The 17360-nt window shown below is 41.2% G+C and overlaps 1 protein-coding gene across 1 annotated transcript; it reads left to right on the top strand.

The window, feature by feature from the left end:
- Positions 1 to 15377: 15377 nt before the first annotated feature.
- LOC136673309 (ovomucoid-like) lies at positions 15378 to 17071 on the top strand. Its single transcript, XM_066648714.1, has 4 exons — positions 15378 to 15417; positions 15592 to 15632; positions 15710 to 15819; positions 16981 to 17071. Exons 1-4 carry the CDS (start codon positions 15378 to 15380, stop codon positions 17024 to 17026), a joined length of 237 nt encoding a protein of 78 aa, XP_066504811.1. The 3' UTR covers positions 17027 to 17071.
- Positions 17072 to 17360: the final 289 nt, after the last annotated feature.

Raw genomic sequence — 17360 nt, 5'->3', positions numbered from 1 at the left:
CCTCCTGAGCTCCTCGACGGAAGCCCTCCTGCCCCAGGCTACGCCGCGCCACCCTGTCCATGAATATTAGAAACAGGAGTGAAGATAAGGCACAGCCCTGATGGAGTCCAATGCCCACACTGAACAAGCCTGACTTACTACCAAGGATGCGAACACAACTCAAACTCTGAGAGTACAAGGACCGTACGGCTCGCCGGAGCGACCCTGGCACCCCGTACTCTCGGAGCACCTCCCACAGAATCTCTCAGGGAACACGGTCATATGCCTTCTCCAAATCCACAAAGCATGTGTAGAGTGGAGTAGCAAAAAATTCCCATGCCCCCTCAATCATCTGTGCAAAAGTAAAGAGTTGGTCCATAGTTCCACGGCCAGGACGAAATCTGCATTGTTCCTCCAAAATCCTAGGTTCGACTATCGGACGGATTCTCCTTTCCAGCACCTTGGCATAGACTTTCCCCGGGAGGCTGAGAAGTGTAATGCCACGATAATTGGCACACTTTCTCCGGTCCCCTTTTTTGAAAATAGGAACCACCACCCGTTTGCCAATCCAAAGGCACCGTTCCCCGGGTCCATGCAATATTGTATAGGCGTGTCATCCAAGACAGCCCCACAGTATCGAATGCCTTCAGTAACTCTGGGCGAATCTCATCCACTCCTGGAGCTTTGCCACTGCGAAGCTTTTTCACCACCTCAGTGACTTCAGCCAAGGAAATGGAATCTGACCCCCCAGACACTTCTGGCCCTACCTCCTGCACAGGAGGCATGTCTCTCTGGTTAAGGAGTTCCTCAAAGTGCTCCTTCCAACGCCCAACAATACGCTCAGTCGAGTTCAGAGTTTCACCATCCTTGCTGAGCACAGCTTGGACAGTGTCCCCCCTCCCCCTCCTGAGCTGTCAGAGTGTTTTCCAGAACCTCTTTGAGGCCGCCCGGAAGTCATTCTCAATGGCCTCTCCAAACTCCTCCCATGCTCTGGATTTTGCTTCAGCAACAGCTGCAGCCTTTTTTGCCTGCCGGTACCCATCCAGAGAATCTGAAGTTCCCCGAGCTAGCCAATTTCGAAAAGCCTCCTTCTTCCGCTTGACAGCTTCCCTCACCCCCAGTGTCCACCAACGAGTTCTTGGGTTGCCGCCATAACAGGCACCGACAAGCTTTTGACCACAGCTACATGCAGCCGCTTCCACGATGGAGGTCCGGAACAGTGTCCATTCAGACTCCATTCCCCCTACCTCCTCCGGAACATGTGAGAAGTTCTCTCGGAGGTGAGAGTTGAAATCCATCCGGACAGAGTCATCTGCCAGCTTTTCCCAGCACACCCTCACTATACGTTTGGGTTTGCCAGTTCTGTCTCTGGTACCAAGTACACTTATGAGCAATCTTATGTTCGAACATGGTGTTCGTTATGGACAAACCATGGCTAGCACAGAAGTCCAACAACATCACACCACTCGGGTTTAGATCAGGCAGTCTGTTCCTCCCAATCACTCCTCTCCAGGTTTCCCAGTCATTGCCAACGTAAGCATTGAAGTCCCAGAGTAAAACAATAGAGTCAGTGCATGGAATCCCCTCTAGAACTCCAGTCACTGCCTCTAAGAAGGCCGAATACTCTGAGCTGCTGTTCGGTGCATACGCACACACAACAGTCAAAGTTTTCCTCTCTGCAAGCCGGAGCCGCATTGAGGCGACCCTCTCATTTACTGGGACAAACTCCAGCTGTACAGGCGCCAGCCGGGGACTTATGAGTATCCCCACACCCGCCCAGCGCCTCTCACCCTGTGCAACTCCTGAGTAGGAGAGAGACCAACCCCTATCGAGGAGTTTGGTTCCAGGGACCTAAATTCTTATGGGAAAGAGTGCTTAATATTGAGCAAGGAATGCCAGACCTGGTGGTGGGTGATCCTGAAGTCAAGACAGTACAGGTGCTGAACACATTACTCGAAAAGCAGGACAGTTACAGGGGATGGACAATGAAACTGAAAAATTCCTGTCATTTTAGTGTTTCATGGCTAAACTGGACCAGCCTGTTGGCCAATCTTCATTAATTGCACATTGCACCAGTAAGAGCAGAGTGTGAAGGTTCAATTAGCAGGGTAAGAGCACAGTTTTGCTCAAAATATTGCAATGCACACAACATTATGGGTGACATACCAGAGTTCAGAAGAGGACAAATTGTTGGTGCACGTCTTGCTGGCGCATCTGTGATCTGTGACCAAGACAGCAAGTCTTTGTGATGTATCAAGAGCCATGGTATCCAGGGTAATGTCAGCATACCACCAAGAAGGACGAAACACATCGAACAGGATTGACTGTGGACACAAGAGGAAGCTGTCTAAAAGGGATGTTCAGGTGCTAATCCGGATTGTATCCAAAAAACTTAAAACCACGGCTGCCCAAATCACAGCAGAATTAAATGTGCTCCACAGGGTCAATATACACGGCCAGGCTGCTATAGCCAAACCTTTGGTCACTCATGCCAATGCCTACCGTCGGTTTCATTGGTGCAAGGACTGCAAATCTTGGGCTGTGGACAATGTGAAACATGCTCTCGGATGAGTCCACCTTTACTGTTTTCCCCACATCTTTCAGCAGTCTTGCTTGGTTTGATGAACATGAAAGTGAAGTTGAACATCTCCCATGGCCTGCACAGTCACCAGATCTAAATATTATTGAGCCACTTTGGGGTGTTTTGGAGGAGCGAGTCAGGAAGCATTTTCCTCCACCAGCATCACATAGTGACCTGGCCACTATCCTGCAAGAAGAATGGCTTAAAATCCCTCTGACCACTGTGCAGGACTTGTATATGTCATTCCCAAGATGAATTGATGCTGTATTGGCCGCAAAAGGAGGTCCTACACCATACTAATAAATTATTGTGGTCTAAAACCAGGTGTTTCAGTTTCATTGTCCAGCCCCTGTACGTAAGGCAGTGTGTCACATGCAGAAGAGCTCAAAGACCCACAGAACAGTAAAGGATGGCAGATCTTCCTACAGATTGTACCGAACCTACACCGCCATTCTTGTTATGTGGTATGGATTGTTTTGTCCCTTTCACACCAAGCAGGGACGCAGGGAACAAAAGCGGTATGGCCTGCTCTTCATGTGTCTCTGCTCTAGAGCAGTACACATTGAATTACTGGAATACATGACTACGGACGCATTCATCAATGCCTTAAGGTGTTTCACAGCTATCCGAGGACCAGTGAGACAAATAAGATCCGATCAGATTTCTAGAGGAACGACAGTGTGACTTTTGCATGAATGTTCCCTACACAAGTCACATAAGGGAAGTCTGGGAGCAACAAATACGCATAGCAAGGAGTGTGTTAAGTTCAGTCCTAGCACAGGGAGCGCTGGGAGACTCTCAGGACATTCTTTTATGAGGCCATATTCATTATAAACAGCCACCCTCTCACTAGTATAAATGATTCCACAAGCCCAGAACCACTGACAACAAATCACCTGCTCACAATGAAATCCTCTGTCCCTCTACCCCCACCAGGCAGATTTGTCAAAAAGGACTTATACGCCAGGAACAGATGGAGGTGGGTGCAGTATTTATCTGAGCAATTTTGTTGCAGATGGAGAAAGGAATATCTAGAAGGGATTAGCATCAGGCAGAAATGGCACACCACATGACAAATTGCAAGCTGATGATATCCCATCTAGCAAGGTAGATTTGGGCAGATTCTGCTCAGGCTCGGCACTGTCGGCTGGCTGCTGTCTCGGCGTGAATGCTGCACCCTGTATCTGGCCCAAGTCCGGCTGCACGTTGGCACTGTTGGCTGGCGAGGCGATTGCCGTTGCAGTTAGCACACTATACTGTGTATTAATCATATGTGGCCCACATCTAAAAATAAAAGAAAATACTGGTAACTGTCTGGAAAATAAATGTAATTAATGTTAAATAAATAGAATCATTGTTTTAACTTGTTAAATGCCATACAGTTATAGGTAAGCTCTATATTGTAATATTTTAGAATTTTAGAATTTTTTTTTTTAGAATTTAGAATGAACGCTGAATGAGAAAACGGAAGGTGGCAGAAGCGAACCGCTGTAAAAACACAGAAGAAGAAAACGATGAAGATTCGCGCTCTTTTCTGTGACCGCGGCGCGCGAGCAGCTCTCACCGGCCTCAGGGAACAGCTTCATCCCGTAAGTATTTCAATTTAACCTTATATTTTCGGGTAAATAAGTATTTTGGTATCGCCCAAAAGTAGTTAACATCGTTAATGTTAAGTACGTTATTCTATAAACTGCTATATGTGATATTGAACCGTTATATTTTTTCAAATGACAAACTTTATACCTAACCTGTTTAACTCTAGCTAGCTCTTTTTTTTCATAGAAAACATTTAAATGACATAACAATCGCTCATACATGAGTTATTTTAATTTGAGTAATTATGTGGCTGAACAGCTTCAACTTAAACAAGTGTTGGAGAGTGTGAATGACCTTATAGCCCGTTTTTTGTCAGTAAACCGGAAATATTTGAGGGTAATCCAGTTAAATGTTGTGGGTGTTTACTACAATATTCAATATTATTTGAGAATTCGCCTCCCAGTAATGATGAGGCAAAAATCGCTTTTCTGGTCTCCCGTCTATCAGGTAAGGCACTTGAGTGGGCCACCGCAATTTGGGACAATACTGTCAATAAAACATACCCCGAATTTGTCACTACATTCCGTGAGGTATTTGACCACGCTAATGAGGGACAATCCTGCGGTGAGATTCTTCTCACTCTTAAGCAGGGAGCTCGAACAGCCGCCGCTTATGTGTTAGAATTTTGGACTATTGCGGCTGGGAGTGGGTGGAATGAACCCGCATTAATAAATGTTTTCTGGAATGGTCTCAATCCGGAGATACTTACAGAACTAGCCTGTAGAGATGACAGATTATCCCTGGATCAGCTAATCTCTTTATCAATCTGCCTAGACCAACTCCTTCAGAAACGGCCCCAGACTCCAGGTCAAGGACAAAACATTGTGAAGCGTCAATCTGTTGCTGGTTTTTCTTTCCGCCCGGTACGAAGTTTCAGTCATACTCCCTGTCCTAGTCTTCCTCCAGAGCCTATGCAGTGTGATACTATGCGGCTTTCACAAGAGGAACGCCTGCATCATCTACACGGTGGATTATGTCTATACTGCGGAGGATCTGATCATATCCGACGTAATTGTACAAGACTTCTTCAGCAAGGTCCGACACAAAACCTGGGGAGGACTTCACATGCTAATGTGGTGAGTGTACCCACAAAAGGGTTAATTTCAAAATCTTTTCTCATACCAGTCACTGTATACTGCCAAGGAACTTCTCTTGTCGTTCCAGCATTAACTGATTCTCCCTCATTAATTGATCCCTCATTACCCAGCTGAACATCAAGACGAACCCGTTGTGCAAGCTTGTCCAAGTCTGAGCTCTCGATGGCCTTATTGGAGGAGATCTTATCTCTCAAGAGACAGTTCCTGTCCGGTTTCAAACCAGTTTCTTGCATTATAAGTGGCTTTCGTTTCTAGTATTACCCAAGGCGGATTTTCAGATAATTTTAGGATTACCTTGGTTAGAGACTCATAACCCAGTTATATCATGGAGTCAGCGCGAGATCATGTCCTGGTCCACCTTTTGTCTATCCACTTGTTTGGCCCTGGATCAAATTTCTATCCATTCCACATCAGTGGAGAGCCCTGATGCAACATTACCTATACAAATTCCCTCAGAGTATTCTAAGTACTCAGAAGTGTTCAGTAAAGTCAAAGCTACAAAATTACCTCCACTTAGAACCTATGACTGTGTCATAGAACTCATAGAGGGAGCTACTTTGCCCAAATTATGTATTTACCCCCTTAATTTAGAGGAGGAGAGAGTCATAGAAGAATATGTTGAGGAAGCTTTAGCACATGGGTTTATTCGCCCATCAAAGTCTCCTATAGCATCTGGGTTCTTTTTTGTCAAGAAAAAAGATGGAGGATTAAGGCCCTGTATAGACTATCGTGCTCTTAATGATATTACAAAGAAATTTGCATACCCACTACTACTAATTCCTGTAGCATTAGAACAATTAAGAGGTGCTACAATTTTCACTAAGCTAGATCTTCGTAGTGCCTACAGTCTTATCCGAATTAAGGAGGGTGATGAATGGAAAACGGCATTCAGTACTACTAAAGGTCACTATGAATACCTGGTAATGAGCTATGGGCTAGCAAATGCCCCGTCAGTGTTTCAGTCATTTATAAATTCAGGGATATGTTAGGAAGGTTTGTAATAGCTTATGTTGATGATATATTTATTTACTCCCCAGATGTTAATAAGCACATAACTCAAGTCAGTCAGGTACTTCAACATCTTAAAGAGAACAATCTTTATCTCAAGGGAGAAAAATGTGAATTTCACCAGCAAATCATTTCATTTCTAGGGTATGTCTTAAGTGTGTCTAGTATAGTTATGGACGATGATAAAGTGGAAGCTGTTGTGAACTGGCCAGTCCCGAAAAATGTTAAAGATCTTCAATGCTTTTTAGGATTCGTAAATTTTTATAGAAGATTTATTAGGAACTTTAGTTCTATTGCAGCGCCACTTACTGCGTTACTGAAGGGTAGTCCCCAACCGTTGTGTTGGTCCTCTCAGGCACAGGACGCATTTGATCGTCTCAAAAGTGCTTTCACTACTGCTCCCATTTTAAAGCATCCGGATCCCGAACTTCCCTTTGCTGTTGAGGTCGACACCTCGGAGACAGGTATAGGGGCAGTACGATCCCAGCGTAGTGGAGATTTTCCAAAGTTACACCCTATTGCTTTTTTTTCACATAAATTATCACCCGCGGAACAAAATTATGGCATTGGAGATAGAGAACTTCTAGCGGTAAAATTAGCTCTGGAGGAATGGAGGCACTGGCTAGAGGGTTCTTTACATCCCTTCACGGTTCTAACAGACCAAAAGAATCTTGAATATCTCAATACAGCAAAACAAATGAATTCTCGTCAGGCCAGGTGGTCACTGTTTTTCTCAAGGTTTCGATTCTTCATTACGTTTCGTCCAGGTAGTCGTAACATTAAGGAGGATGCGCTCTCTCGTATAAATCAGAACGAACCAAGGGAGAACATTGAACAATCCACAGACTTTATATTACCTCCTTCCGTCTCTGTGTCTGCCATCAGATGGGAACTGGATGAACAAATTGAACAAGAAAATAGGTCTAAAGAAGTGCCTGAAGAATGTCCTGAAGGCAAAACATATGTACAACTTGAACTTAAAGACAAGTTGATTACCTTGGCCCATTCGTCCCTATCATCTGGTCACCCAGGGGAGAGACGCACTACACAGCTTATTCTTGCACGTTATTGGTGGGAGACATTAAGAGCTGATGTTCATAAGTTTATTGCGTCGTGTTCAGTCTGTGCCCAATCAAAGACACCTAAAACTCTTACTGTGGGTAAACTAATGCCTCTACCGGTTCCGGAACGTCCCTGGTCACACCTAGCCCTTGACTTTGTCAGGATTTACCTCTATCTGAAGGTGGTACTACAGTACTCACTGTTATTGATCGGTTCTCTAGGGGGGTTAAATTCATACCGTTTCCATGACTACCCACTGCCCTAGATACAGCTAAGGCTATTTACACACATGTTTTTCGTCATTATGGAATTCCTGAAGATATCTTATCTGATTGAGGTCCTCAGTTTACATCACGTGTCTGGAAGGCATTCTTTGAACACTTAGGAGTGAATGTCAGTCTTACCTCTGGGTATCATCCCCAGAGCAATGATCAGTGTGAGCAAGCCAATCAAGAACTGGAGAAATTTTTACGTATGTACTGCCATCAGAATCCTCAGGACTTGTCTCAGTACTTGGTGTGGGCTGAAATAGCTCAAAACTCTCTGGTGAACTCAACAGGACTCACCCCATTTCAGTGTATTTTAGGTTATCAACCCCCGTTGGCGCCCTGGACTGCAGTAATCTCTGGAATTCCATAAGTGAACATGTGGATAAGATGCAGTGAGGAGGTGTGGGAAGAAACCAACCAACACATATCAGAGGCCCTTTCCTGATATAAGGAACAGGCTGATAAACACAGATCTAGTTGTCCTTCATTCCAGATTGGGGAATGGGTGTGGTTGGCCACTAAGGATATCAGGTTTGAGGGAGCTCCTGCCCAAGTTTATTGGTCCTTTCCGTGTTTCTGGTAAAATCAATGATGTTACCTATAAGTTGGAGCTTCCTGCTCAATATCGCATTGCTAATTCTTTTCATGTCTCTCTCCTCAAACCTGTGGTTCCAGGTCCTTTGAATGAGGTGCTGCCCGACGATGTTCTGCCCACGGCCGTTGATTTTGGAGACTCTTCTACGTATGCCGTGCGTGAGGTCCCGCTCTGTCCCGTCTTACGTCTCGATCCAGAAGCCCGCATCAGTCTCAGCCCTCTGCATGTGCTGCCGTCCCTAGCTCTGGTACCTCCGGTCCGCTGGGTGGTCGTCATCGTGGCCGTCCTTGTTCCAGGCCTCCTCCAGTGCCTTTGGGGGGGTACTGTCACGCCCACATCCCAGGACTTCATTTCCCAGAATGCACTAAACAGTCACATGACTATCCACCGGTCTCGCTCAGCAGAATTCTATTCATGCACACCTGTTTGTATCCCTATAAATACTCCATTCCCTGTATTGTTCACTGTCGAGTATTGCCGTGGTTTGTCCCAGCGTACAAAGCGTTCTCTTGAAACTTGTCTATAGATATCATGTTGCCTACTCCTTGTTTGTTATTTCGGTTTACATCTTTTGCCTCATCCCTTTGGTTTTGTTTGTATTCTTCTGTATTTGGACTCTGCCTGATTTTTGACTACGCCTATCGCTTCATCCCTGAGGTACTGTTTGCTCCCTGTGTTTGAACCTTGTTTGTTTTTTGACTACTCTCTTGGATAAGCGTTAATAAACTTTTTACTGTGATCCACAAGTGTCAGCTCTCTGTCTGGTCCTGACAGGGAGTAGCAGTGATTTTGGGCTAGTGATTAGTGGGTTGAAGGAGGTTATATTGAAAACGATAGAAGCCTATTTACTGAGAGAAAAAATAAACAAAAGCATGTGAAGTAGTTTATTTTTGGAGCTGTGAAGTTCAAAATTAACTATGAACATGAACAAATTCATTTTCTTTATGTAAAGTTGGACTACAGTAAGAAAACTAGTGGGGCAGTGAAAAATGCAGGTGGGCAGGGAGAAAAGCAGATATGATGTTAATTTAAGTTATTTAAATGAGATCTTTAGCATTGGTTGTAGCATAATCGTAACCGTTTGTACTATAACCTGATAAACTTTTACATTTGAAGTTCTGTAGTTAATGAATCTGCATGCATAAGCAGTTTAGTTTTTCATTAAATATTTTTATAGAAAATATATTGAAGAGAACAGAACATGTACATACTCTCTATATGTTTAATTACAGAGCTGGAATTCAACAAGGAGTAAACAACCGAGGTGACTACACTTGAGCGTTCTTTCACTACACTGCATATCCTGAAGATCCCTGTTGTCCAGGCCGACAGAGATGAGGATATGGCTGATATTTTCATCATTGTAGAGGACAGTGAGGTATTGACAAAGGGTGACAACACAGCAGAGGCTTGCAAACTGTTGATCGAACTGATGTGTGCCATGAATAAGTGTCAAATGTGTGCTTCCACACATTTGAGGAAACTCAAACTGTTTTAATGTACCTTTCTGGCTTTTTTTTTACTTTTCCAAACCTACTGGTGAATTTTAAGTGATTTGTTATATGGCTTTAGCATAGTATATTTTTAAAGAAACGTCTGAATTTAAATGGCAGTTCTTAGGGTGTAAAACCAATTGGCTTTTTGAAAAACAGTATTTGAATGTTATTTGGATTTAGGAAATCATGACACTGCCAATTTCAAATTTCAGTGCCAGTTACAATTGTATTTTCTATTTATTGATTTTATGTACTATTTGTATACATTGCAATTGCTGTATGTTTCCATTGTTTGTATGAAAAGCACACTTGCTAATATTACATTATCAGATATGTTGTCATTGTGGTGGTACCCTCAATTGTACATATTTGTACATTTAATTAGGGAACATGATTATATTATAATTGTAGATTTTAAAATATGTTGATTTCATACACCCTGTTTCATCTCCAGGACTTTTATTATGTTTTTTGTTATATGACATTTCTATTATGAAATACTACAAACATGAATGTCTCCCTCCGTAGAAGAGAACCCAATGTACCTTTAAAGAACACAACTGGACTTTTAAACACTTGTACCTTAAGTGACCAATAATGTACCTTTTTTCTTTTTTTCTGAGAGTGTAAGTTATTTAATAAAGCAGTAATTTCACCATGAACCTGATTGTACCCTTTTCTGAGGAAAGGGGTGTGTGTGTGTTGGGTGGGGGTGGGGGGGCCTTGATGTATAGAAATAAACTATTACAACCGATAATGAGCCAGATCTGGGCCGAGTCTGCCACTAATGGCGTGCCTCAGCCACAACACTCGGCCGAGTCTGGGCCTAGAGTTTACCAGACTCTGGCCAAAACTATCGGCCCACTCTACGGCCGAGACAATGCCGACTCCGCGTGCCGGCATCGGGCCGAGTGTTTTTGTTCCGCCCTGCGTGATTCGGCCCTAGTGTTGGCCGATACAATTTTGCTAGCTGGGATTGTTATTATCCTAGAAAATGCTCCTCGCAACGAGTGGAAGCTGGCCAAGGTTTTGGACGTATGGTCTTGTCCGCAGAGCTACCATACAGATAGGCGAGCAAAAGCTAAGGGTCAGAGATGAACGACTCAGCAAGCCATCTGTTGTTGAGAGGCCCATTCAAAAGTTAGTTGTTTTAGTAGAGAGCAATAAATCCCCTGTGTCTCAAGATAAATATTTATAATTTGTCATGGGGGTGAAATTAACTTTGATATATTGGCTAAGAGTGTGGCATGCCCAATATGTTTAAGCCATAAACCGAACAGTAATTTGGTGGGAGTGTAAATAATACCATAAGATTGTATTTTGACTGCATTATCTTATTTATTGTTCTTTTATTTTGACATCGTTAAATCGGGAGTAGTTGTTCATCAGGCACGCGGAACGCAGATAAATTATTTGGAGATACACAAATAAAACAGTAAAAGAAAGAAGAGAGAACAGTAAGAGCGAGAAACCTTGCCATTCTATAACTGGTCAAGGGCGCACATGATAAAACAATGTTGCTTTGTTTTGTTTTCTTTGATGTTTTCTATTTCTTTGATGACACCCATACCGATTTGCAGTGTGAAATGTTAATTTGCATAACAATCGTGTGTTGTAGTATGAGCCACCTAGCCTGCACTGGGCTGTGGGCACATTAGCACACACTTCCCGTATAAGGCTGTTTGTTACTGTTTGAGAAATTCTGCTCTGTCATTATTCACAAGAGTTTAACTTTCACATAGTTGGCTTGTTAAGCTAACGGCGTTTATGTCTACAACCTGAATCCTTATGCATGACTATTGTATAGAACAGTATATTTGAATAATGTAACAGCTGAGTTGCTTGACTTACTTTTTAATGTATTTAAGTTGTTCAGCAGGAAAATAATTTATTTAAGAGGTAACTACAATGTCATGTTGTCTGGGTTGCATATATTTGAATGTGTGGAAATTATCTGCCTGTTACAAAAGGATTCATTGAAATATTAATATAATTTCAGTTTTCACTGTGTCCTATGAAGATGAGTTTTTAATGAAGAATAAAAGAACTTCATTAAAATCAGTATGAAGTGTGAACTCAATGATTGACCAGGAAGTAGTTACAGTGGGTACTGAATCGCCCCACATGGCAATAGCTGGCATTTTTAAATTTAGCAGATAATCTGAATGGTACGGAGCCCCTAAAGGGACTGGGGGAAAAATAAAAAAACACTATTGATTTTGCGTTCCCTCGCAAATAGTTTTGCGTTCCCTCGCAAATGTTTGCGTTCCCTCGCAAAATGTATTGCGCTCATTTGCAAATGTTTTATGATACACACTTGTCTTTGTGACTCATTTAACACATCAGGACACTGCAGTTTCCAGGGAAAATTCAGCCACTTGAAACAGAGATTATATATGTATTCATTTATCTCTACTAACACACAGTTTCGTTGCCAGTGCGAATCGTTCATACATCTGCAAGGAACTGCCCAACATCAGAGGAAGTTGTGAACAACAAGTGCAAGTCAGAACGCCGTAGCTCCACGTATCTCCATAGTAACAGGTGTATGAGACGTAGGCGGCTTCGTGAAAGAAAGTAAACGTGTGGACGGCTGGGTTTATTTATTGTTATTGACTGGGGTAGGGGTCAAGCTAAGAATCTTAACGAAAAACCTTTACCAAGCAAAGACTCTCTTAAAAGTCCGGTCATTCAATAACAAGATGGACTCCGGTAAAGTTGGTTTCATATTCGCATATTCAGATTTCTTTCTTCAATAGCTCTCAAACGGTGCATGCAAATGACTTAAAACTTGCAAAGTATTGTTTTTGGGATCCAAGACAAGCAACTACAACTCCCTTTATGTCAGAATTGTTTGCCATTTAAAAAACACGAAATATATTGTTTTCTATGGGCTGCCGCAATCTCCGCGAGAGCTAAGGGACCGTTTACAAACTACACTACACAGTAAAAACGAAGGTGACGAACCTCACACATGATGTATACTACATCTCTTACCTTCATAAATTTAACCCTTACTGGCCCGTGGTGATACATTTTTCATTACAAATTTCAATAGCTTTTGAACCTTTGATGATATGGTTTCTAAACAAATTGTATTTGATCAAGTGCCACCCACATGACATACTACACCTGTTATTTTGGTAAATTTAACCCTTACTGGCCCGTGGTGATAAATATTTCATTACAAATTTCAATAGCTTTTGAATCTTTCATGATATTGTTTCTAAACCAGTTGTATTTGATAAAGTGCAACCCACATGACATACTACACCTCTTATTTTGGCAAATTTAACCATTGCTGGCCTGTGGTGATACATGTTTCATTACAAATTTCAATAGGTTTTGAACTTCTGATGATATTGTTTCTAAACAAGTTTTATTTGATAAAGTGCAACCCACATGGCATACTACACCTTTTATTTTGGTCAATTTAACCATTGCTGGTCCATGGTGATGGTTTTTTGAAAATAAATTTCAATAGCTTTTTAACCTTTTATGATATTGTTTCTAAACCAGTTGTATTTGAACAAGTGCCACCCACATGACATACTACACCTCTTATTTGGTCAATTTAACAATTGCTGGCCCGTGTGGAGCTCTAGCTCCACAGCCGTGTCTGGAGTCGTGCTGAGCCACGTCTCTGCAGCGTGCCCTGAGATCTCTGTGTGTTAAGCCACTACCTTACACCCTCCATCTTGTACTCCGGTAAAGTTGGTTTCATATTCGCATATTCAGATTTCTTTCTTCAATAGCTCTCAAACGGTGCATGCAAATGACTTAAAACTTGCAAAGTATTGTTTTTGGCATCCAAGACAAGCAACTACAACTCACTTTATGTCAGAATTGTTTGCCATTTAAAAAACACGAAATATATTGTTTTCTATGGGCTGCCGCAATCTCCGCGAGAGCTAAGGGACCGTTTACAAACTACACTACACAGTAAAAACGAAGGTGACGAACCTCACACATGATGTATACTACATCTCTTACCTTCATAAATTTAACCCTTACTGGCCCGTGGTGATACATTTTTCATTACAAATTTCAATAGCTTTTGAACCTTTGATGATATGGTTTCTAAACAAGTTGTATTTGATCACATGCAACCCACATGACATACTACACCTCTTATTTTGGCAAATTTAACCATTGCTGGCCTGTGGTAATACATGTTTCATTACAAATTTCAATAGCTTTTGAACCTTTGATGATATTGTTTCTAAACAAGTTGTATTTGATAAAGTGCAACCCACATGACATACTACACGTGTAAGGTATAAGGTAGTGGCTTAACACACAGAGATCTCAGGGCACGCTGCAGACACGGCTGTGGAGCTAGAGCCGGTCGCTACACCATGCATTTCGTTTTATCTGGGAATTCTGTTTTTTAAAGCTGCAGTAAAAAGGATATAATTTTCTGCCAAAAACTTTTACACACATTACTCCAATACACTACCAATAGCTACACATTTATTTATCCCCTTTCTCTCCCACTGTTTGGAAACTGTGTTCATTGTCTGTATCTCTGTACTGTTCCGTAACCTTTGTCCATGCGCTTGCACTTTAAATTTTCTCATCCTCATTTCATAGCAGTTAACAACACAGCACCAAACGTTTCAGTTGGCGCTCCCCAGTAACATATCCATGTTTTCTGCTCAGAAGAGATGCTATGTCTTTATATTTCAGTCCAGAATCAAAGTAAAATTCAACGAGCTGCTCCATAGTTCACCTGACACACACAGCAAGCACATAATCAACAGCAAGCACAGTACTACGGAGCCCACAAAGTATTTGCGAGGGAACGCAAAATCAATAGTGTTTTTTTATTTTTCCCCCAGTCCCTTTAGGGGCTCCGTAGAGTGGTCCCTTTTGTAGTTTACAAATAACAAGTGACTTTTAGGCGCGTGTTCTCCAAATGTCTGCATGGATTTCTCCAAGGTGCTCTGGTTTCCTCCAACAGTCCAAAAAAAAAAAAAACACTGTCAGAAAAACTGTATCGTACCCGTACTTTACTGTCACTAAAATGTACAAACAGTGTAAATGTGCATTTAAAGGTACAACAGTGGTTTTATTGAATAGTTGTGTTCCTTAAAGGTACGTTATATTCCTTCTCCAGAAGGAGTTTAAGATATTTGTAAGATTTCACTACAGAAATGTATACAAGAAAACAACAAAAGTCCTAGAGGTGATGTTGGCCATATGAAATTAAAGCACTGTAAAAATGTACAATTAATATCTAATATGGTAAAATTATATTCACTAACTGAACGTACTGGATAAGTACCCTTGAGGATACCATCAAAGTGAGTTTTTCTGAGGGTGTAAATGAGAATGTGTGAGTGTGTGATACTCTGTGAGGGACTGGTGCCCCCATCCAGGGTGTGTTTGCCTGAAGCCCAAGGTGGACAATGAATGAATGAAATTATTTAAATAATGTTTTTAATTAGTAAAACTTTAAGGTGAGGTTTTGGCTTAAAACACTGTATCCTCATAGATATGTCCCAATATCAAGTGCCTTCTTGGTCAAATATTTATATATACAGCGGCATAAAGTTGGCAAAGTCTAACACCCTCCACTTCCAAAGAAATAAAGCACCGCCTATGAAGTGCTTTTGTGGGAAGTGGTGGGAGATATAATAATAAAAGGTGAACGCTTCTCCCTCACACTTCGCATTTCAGTGACAGTGCATCATGATTCTCCGTGTTGTTTTCATCCTTCTCTGCGTGGTTGGTGAGTATTGCGACGGTTATATGATAGATTTAATTCAGACCCTTTAATTAGCTAGTTATCAACATGAAACAAAGTTTAATTCTGTGAGATTTTAGATCATTAGGAATGTTAGATCATCTGAGAAGGTTAAGTAATAATATAAATAACGTGAGTTGGTTCCCTTTGCCTTCACAGCGTTGACAAATGCAGTCGCAGTTGGGAAAAAGAGGAGACCGGTGAGTTAACAAATTACTTAACTCTTCATGTTCATGTGTGTGTTTTAGAGTTTACAGTCTGATGTGTTTTTTTGCAGCCGGACTGTGAGATTTCCCATCTCCCATTTTGTACACGGGAGTACGAACCTGTGTGTGGCTCTGATGGGATAACCTACACTAACGAATGTAATCTCTGCGTGAAAATCTGGTAAGTCCTCAAAAAATAAAAAAAAAAACTCTTAAATAGTTTCAGACATTTTCAAATCGTAAACTAGTAGTAAACTATGTGCTCTCCTGGTAAAATACCAGCATTTAATTAAATGTATACATTTCTAATCTCAAAAGACTAATTACTCCATTTATAGTGCACTAAGAAAATGTTTTTAATGGCCCCTTTGAGCCAGTGAACTAAATGCACTGTATAGGGACTAGGGAGCAACATCAGATTTAGCCAAAGTGAGAAGGTCACACCCTCTACAGAGCCTTCATATTTAATCCACAATTTCTAAGTGTTCAATTCAACACACTAAACTTCAATGAATGTAAATTACTTATTGGAAAGCTTTGTTCCTGAATGATATCAGAGTTATCAAACGTTGCTCTGCTCACTGGCATTGTTTATCTTTAAATGCTTAAAAAAAATGTAATATATTTCCATCTCTCGACATAATGCTGTTACAGATTTTGTAATGCATTGATGGTGTAAAGGATTGACCAAAAGGTTTTATATTTAAAGTCAAATGCTAAACTGGTTCTTTTGAAGACCAGCATCCCAATAATTATAACCAAAATAATTATAAATTAAAAAAGAGAAGAAATATACTACCTCTGGCAAAAGTGAAAGAATCACCACACTTGGATGTTTAACCAGATTTTACTTAATAGTAGCATATAAACAAACCACACATATGACACAAAACAGTTTTTTGTTTAATAGCTGAACAGATCATATATATGTAGTGTTTTTGGTGAACTGTGGCATGATGGAAATGATTACTTTGTAATTAGTGTTTCTAAAACGAATACTGGCACACATTCAAATTGTAGTCTGCAGTAAAGGAGAGCACTGACAGATATTACAGGTCAGCGAAGCATCACAATGATTTGAAGCTGTAATTTTAAGTAATACAGTGTGTTCCTTTAAGTGGCAGAATTGAGGCTGGAACTGGTCATATAAATGCACACGAACTTAACTAGTCAAAGAGCAAAAGAAAAAAACTTTATTTCTTCTTTTAAGAATTAATTTCAGAGGTCTTTAAATGTTCAAACAAAATGAGTTGGAATAAAAACATTTTGGTTTGGAAAAGTTATTGAAAAAAGACCTAGCACTAATCCTCTCTGTTTTATTTATTTATTTTTTTGTCCACAGGGAAACAGGGGACAAGATCTACGTAGCTCATGAGGGGCCATGTTGAGGCAAATGTCTGCTTCACCAGCTGTGCTCTTTAAAGCATTCCTGCATTAAATATGGTTTTAAATCTGTGTTTTAACAGGGGAAATACTCCTTTGTTGCAGATTTAAGTTTGTCCATTTTGCATTCTTCTTTACTTTATCTTGAATAAAGAGTTTGAAGACTCCTGCTTGCACTTGCAAAAGGCTTTGCGTGTTCTTAATGGTGACCTGGAGTAAACCAATATATTTTTGAGCTCATTAAAACAGGTTCTTTTGTGCGTACAGCAGCTACTTACAGTCAGTACACAAACCTTTAAAAACATATTCCTCAGAAGTTTGTATAAATATCACATTGAG

This window comes from Hoplias malabaricus, chromosome 17, assembly GCF_029633855.1.
Source record: "Hoplias malabaricus isolate fHopMal1 chromosome 17, fHopMal1.hap1, whole genome shotgun sequence".
NCBI classification, from domain to species: domain Eukaryota; kingdom Metazoa; phylum Chordata; class Actinopteri; order Characiformes; family Erythrinidae; genus Hoplias; species Hoplias malabaricus.
The sequence above is the reverse complement of the archived record's forward strand: the minus strand, read 5'-3'. Positions and strand labels throughout refer to the sequence as shown.

Excerpts from the sequence above, each read along its gene's own strand:
- LOC136673309 (XM_066648714.1), top strand. The coding sequence starts at position 15,378 with ATGATTCTCCGTGTTGTTTTCATCCTTCTCTGCGTGGTTG. Across the intron at positions 15,418-15,591 it reads CATCCTTCTCTGCGTGGTTG|CGTTGACAAATGCAGTCGCA; the intron begins GTGAGTATTGCG and ends TTGCCTTCACAG. Across the intron at positions 15,820-16,980 it reads AATCTCTGCGTGAAAATCTG|GGAAACAGGGGACAAGATCT; the intron begins GTAAGTCCTCAA and ends TTTTGTCCACAG.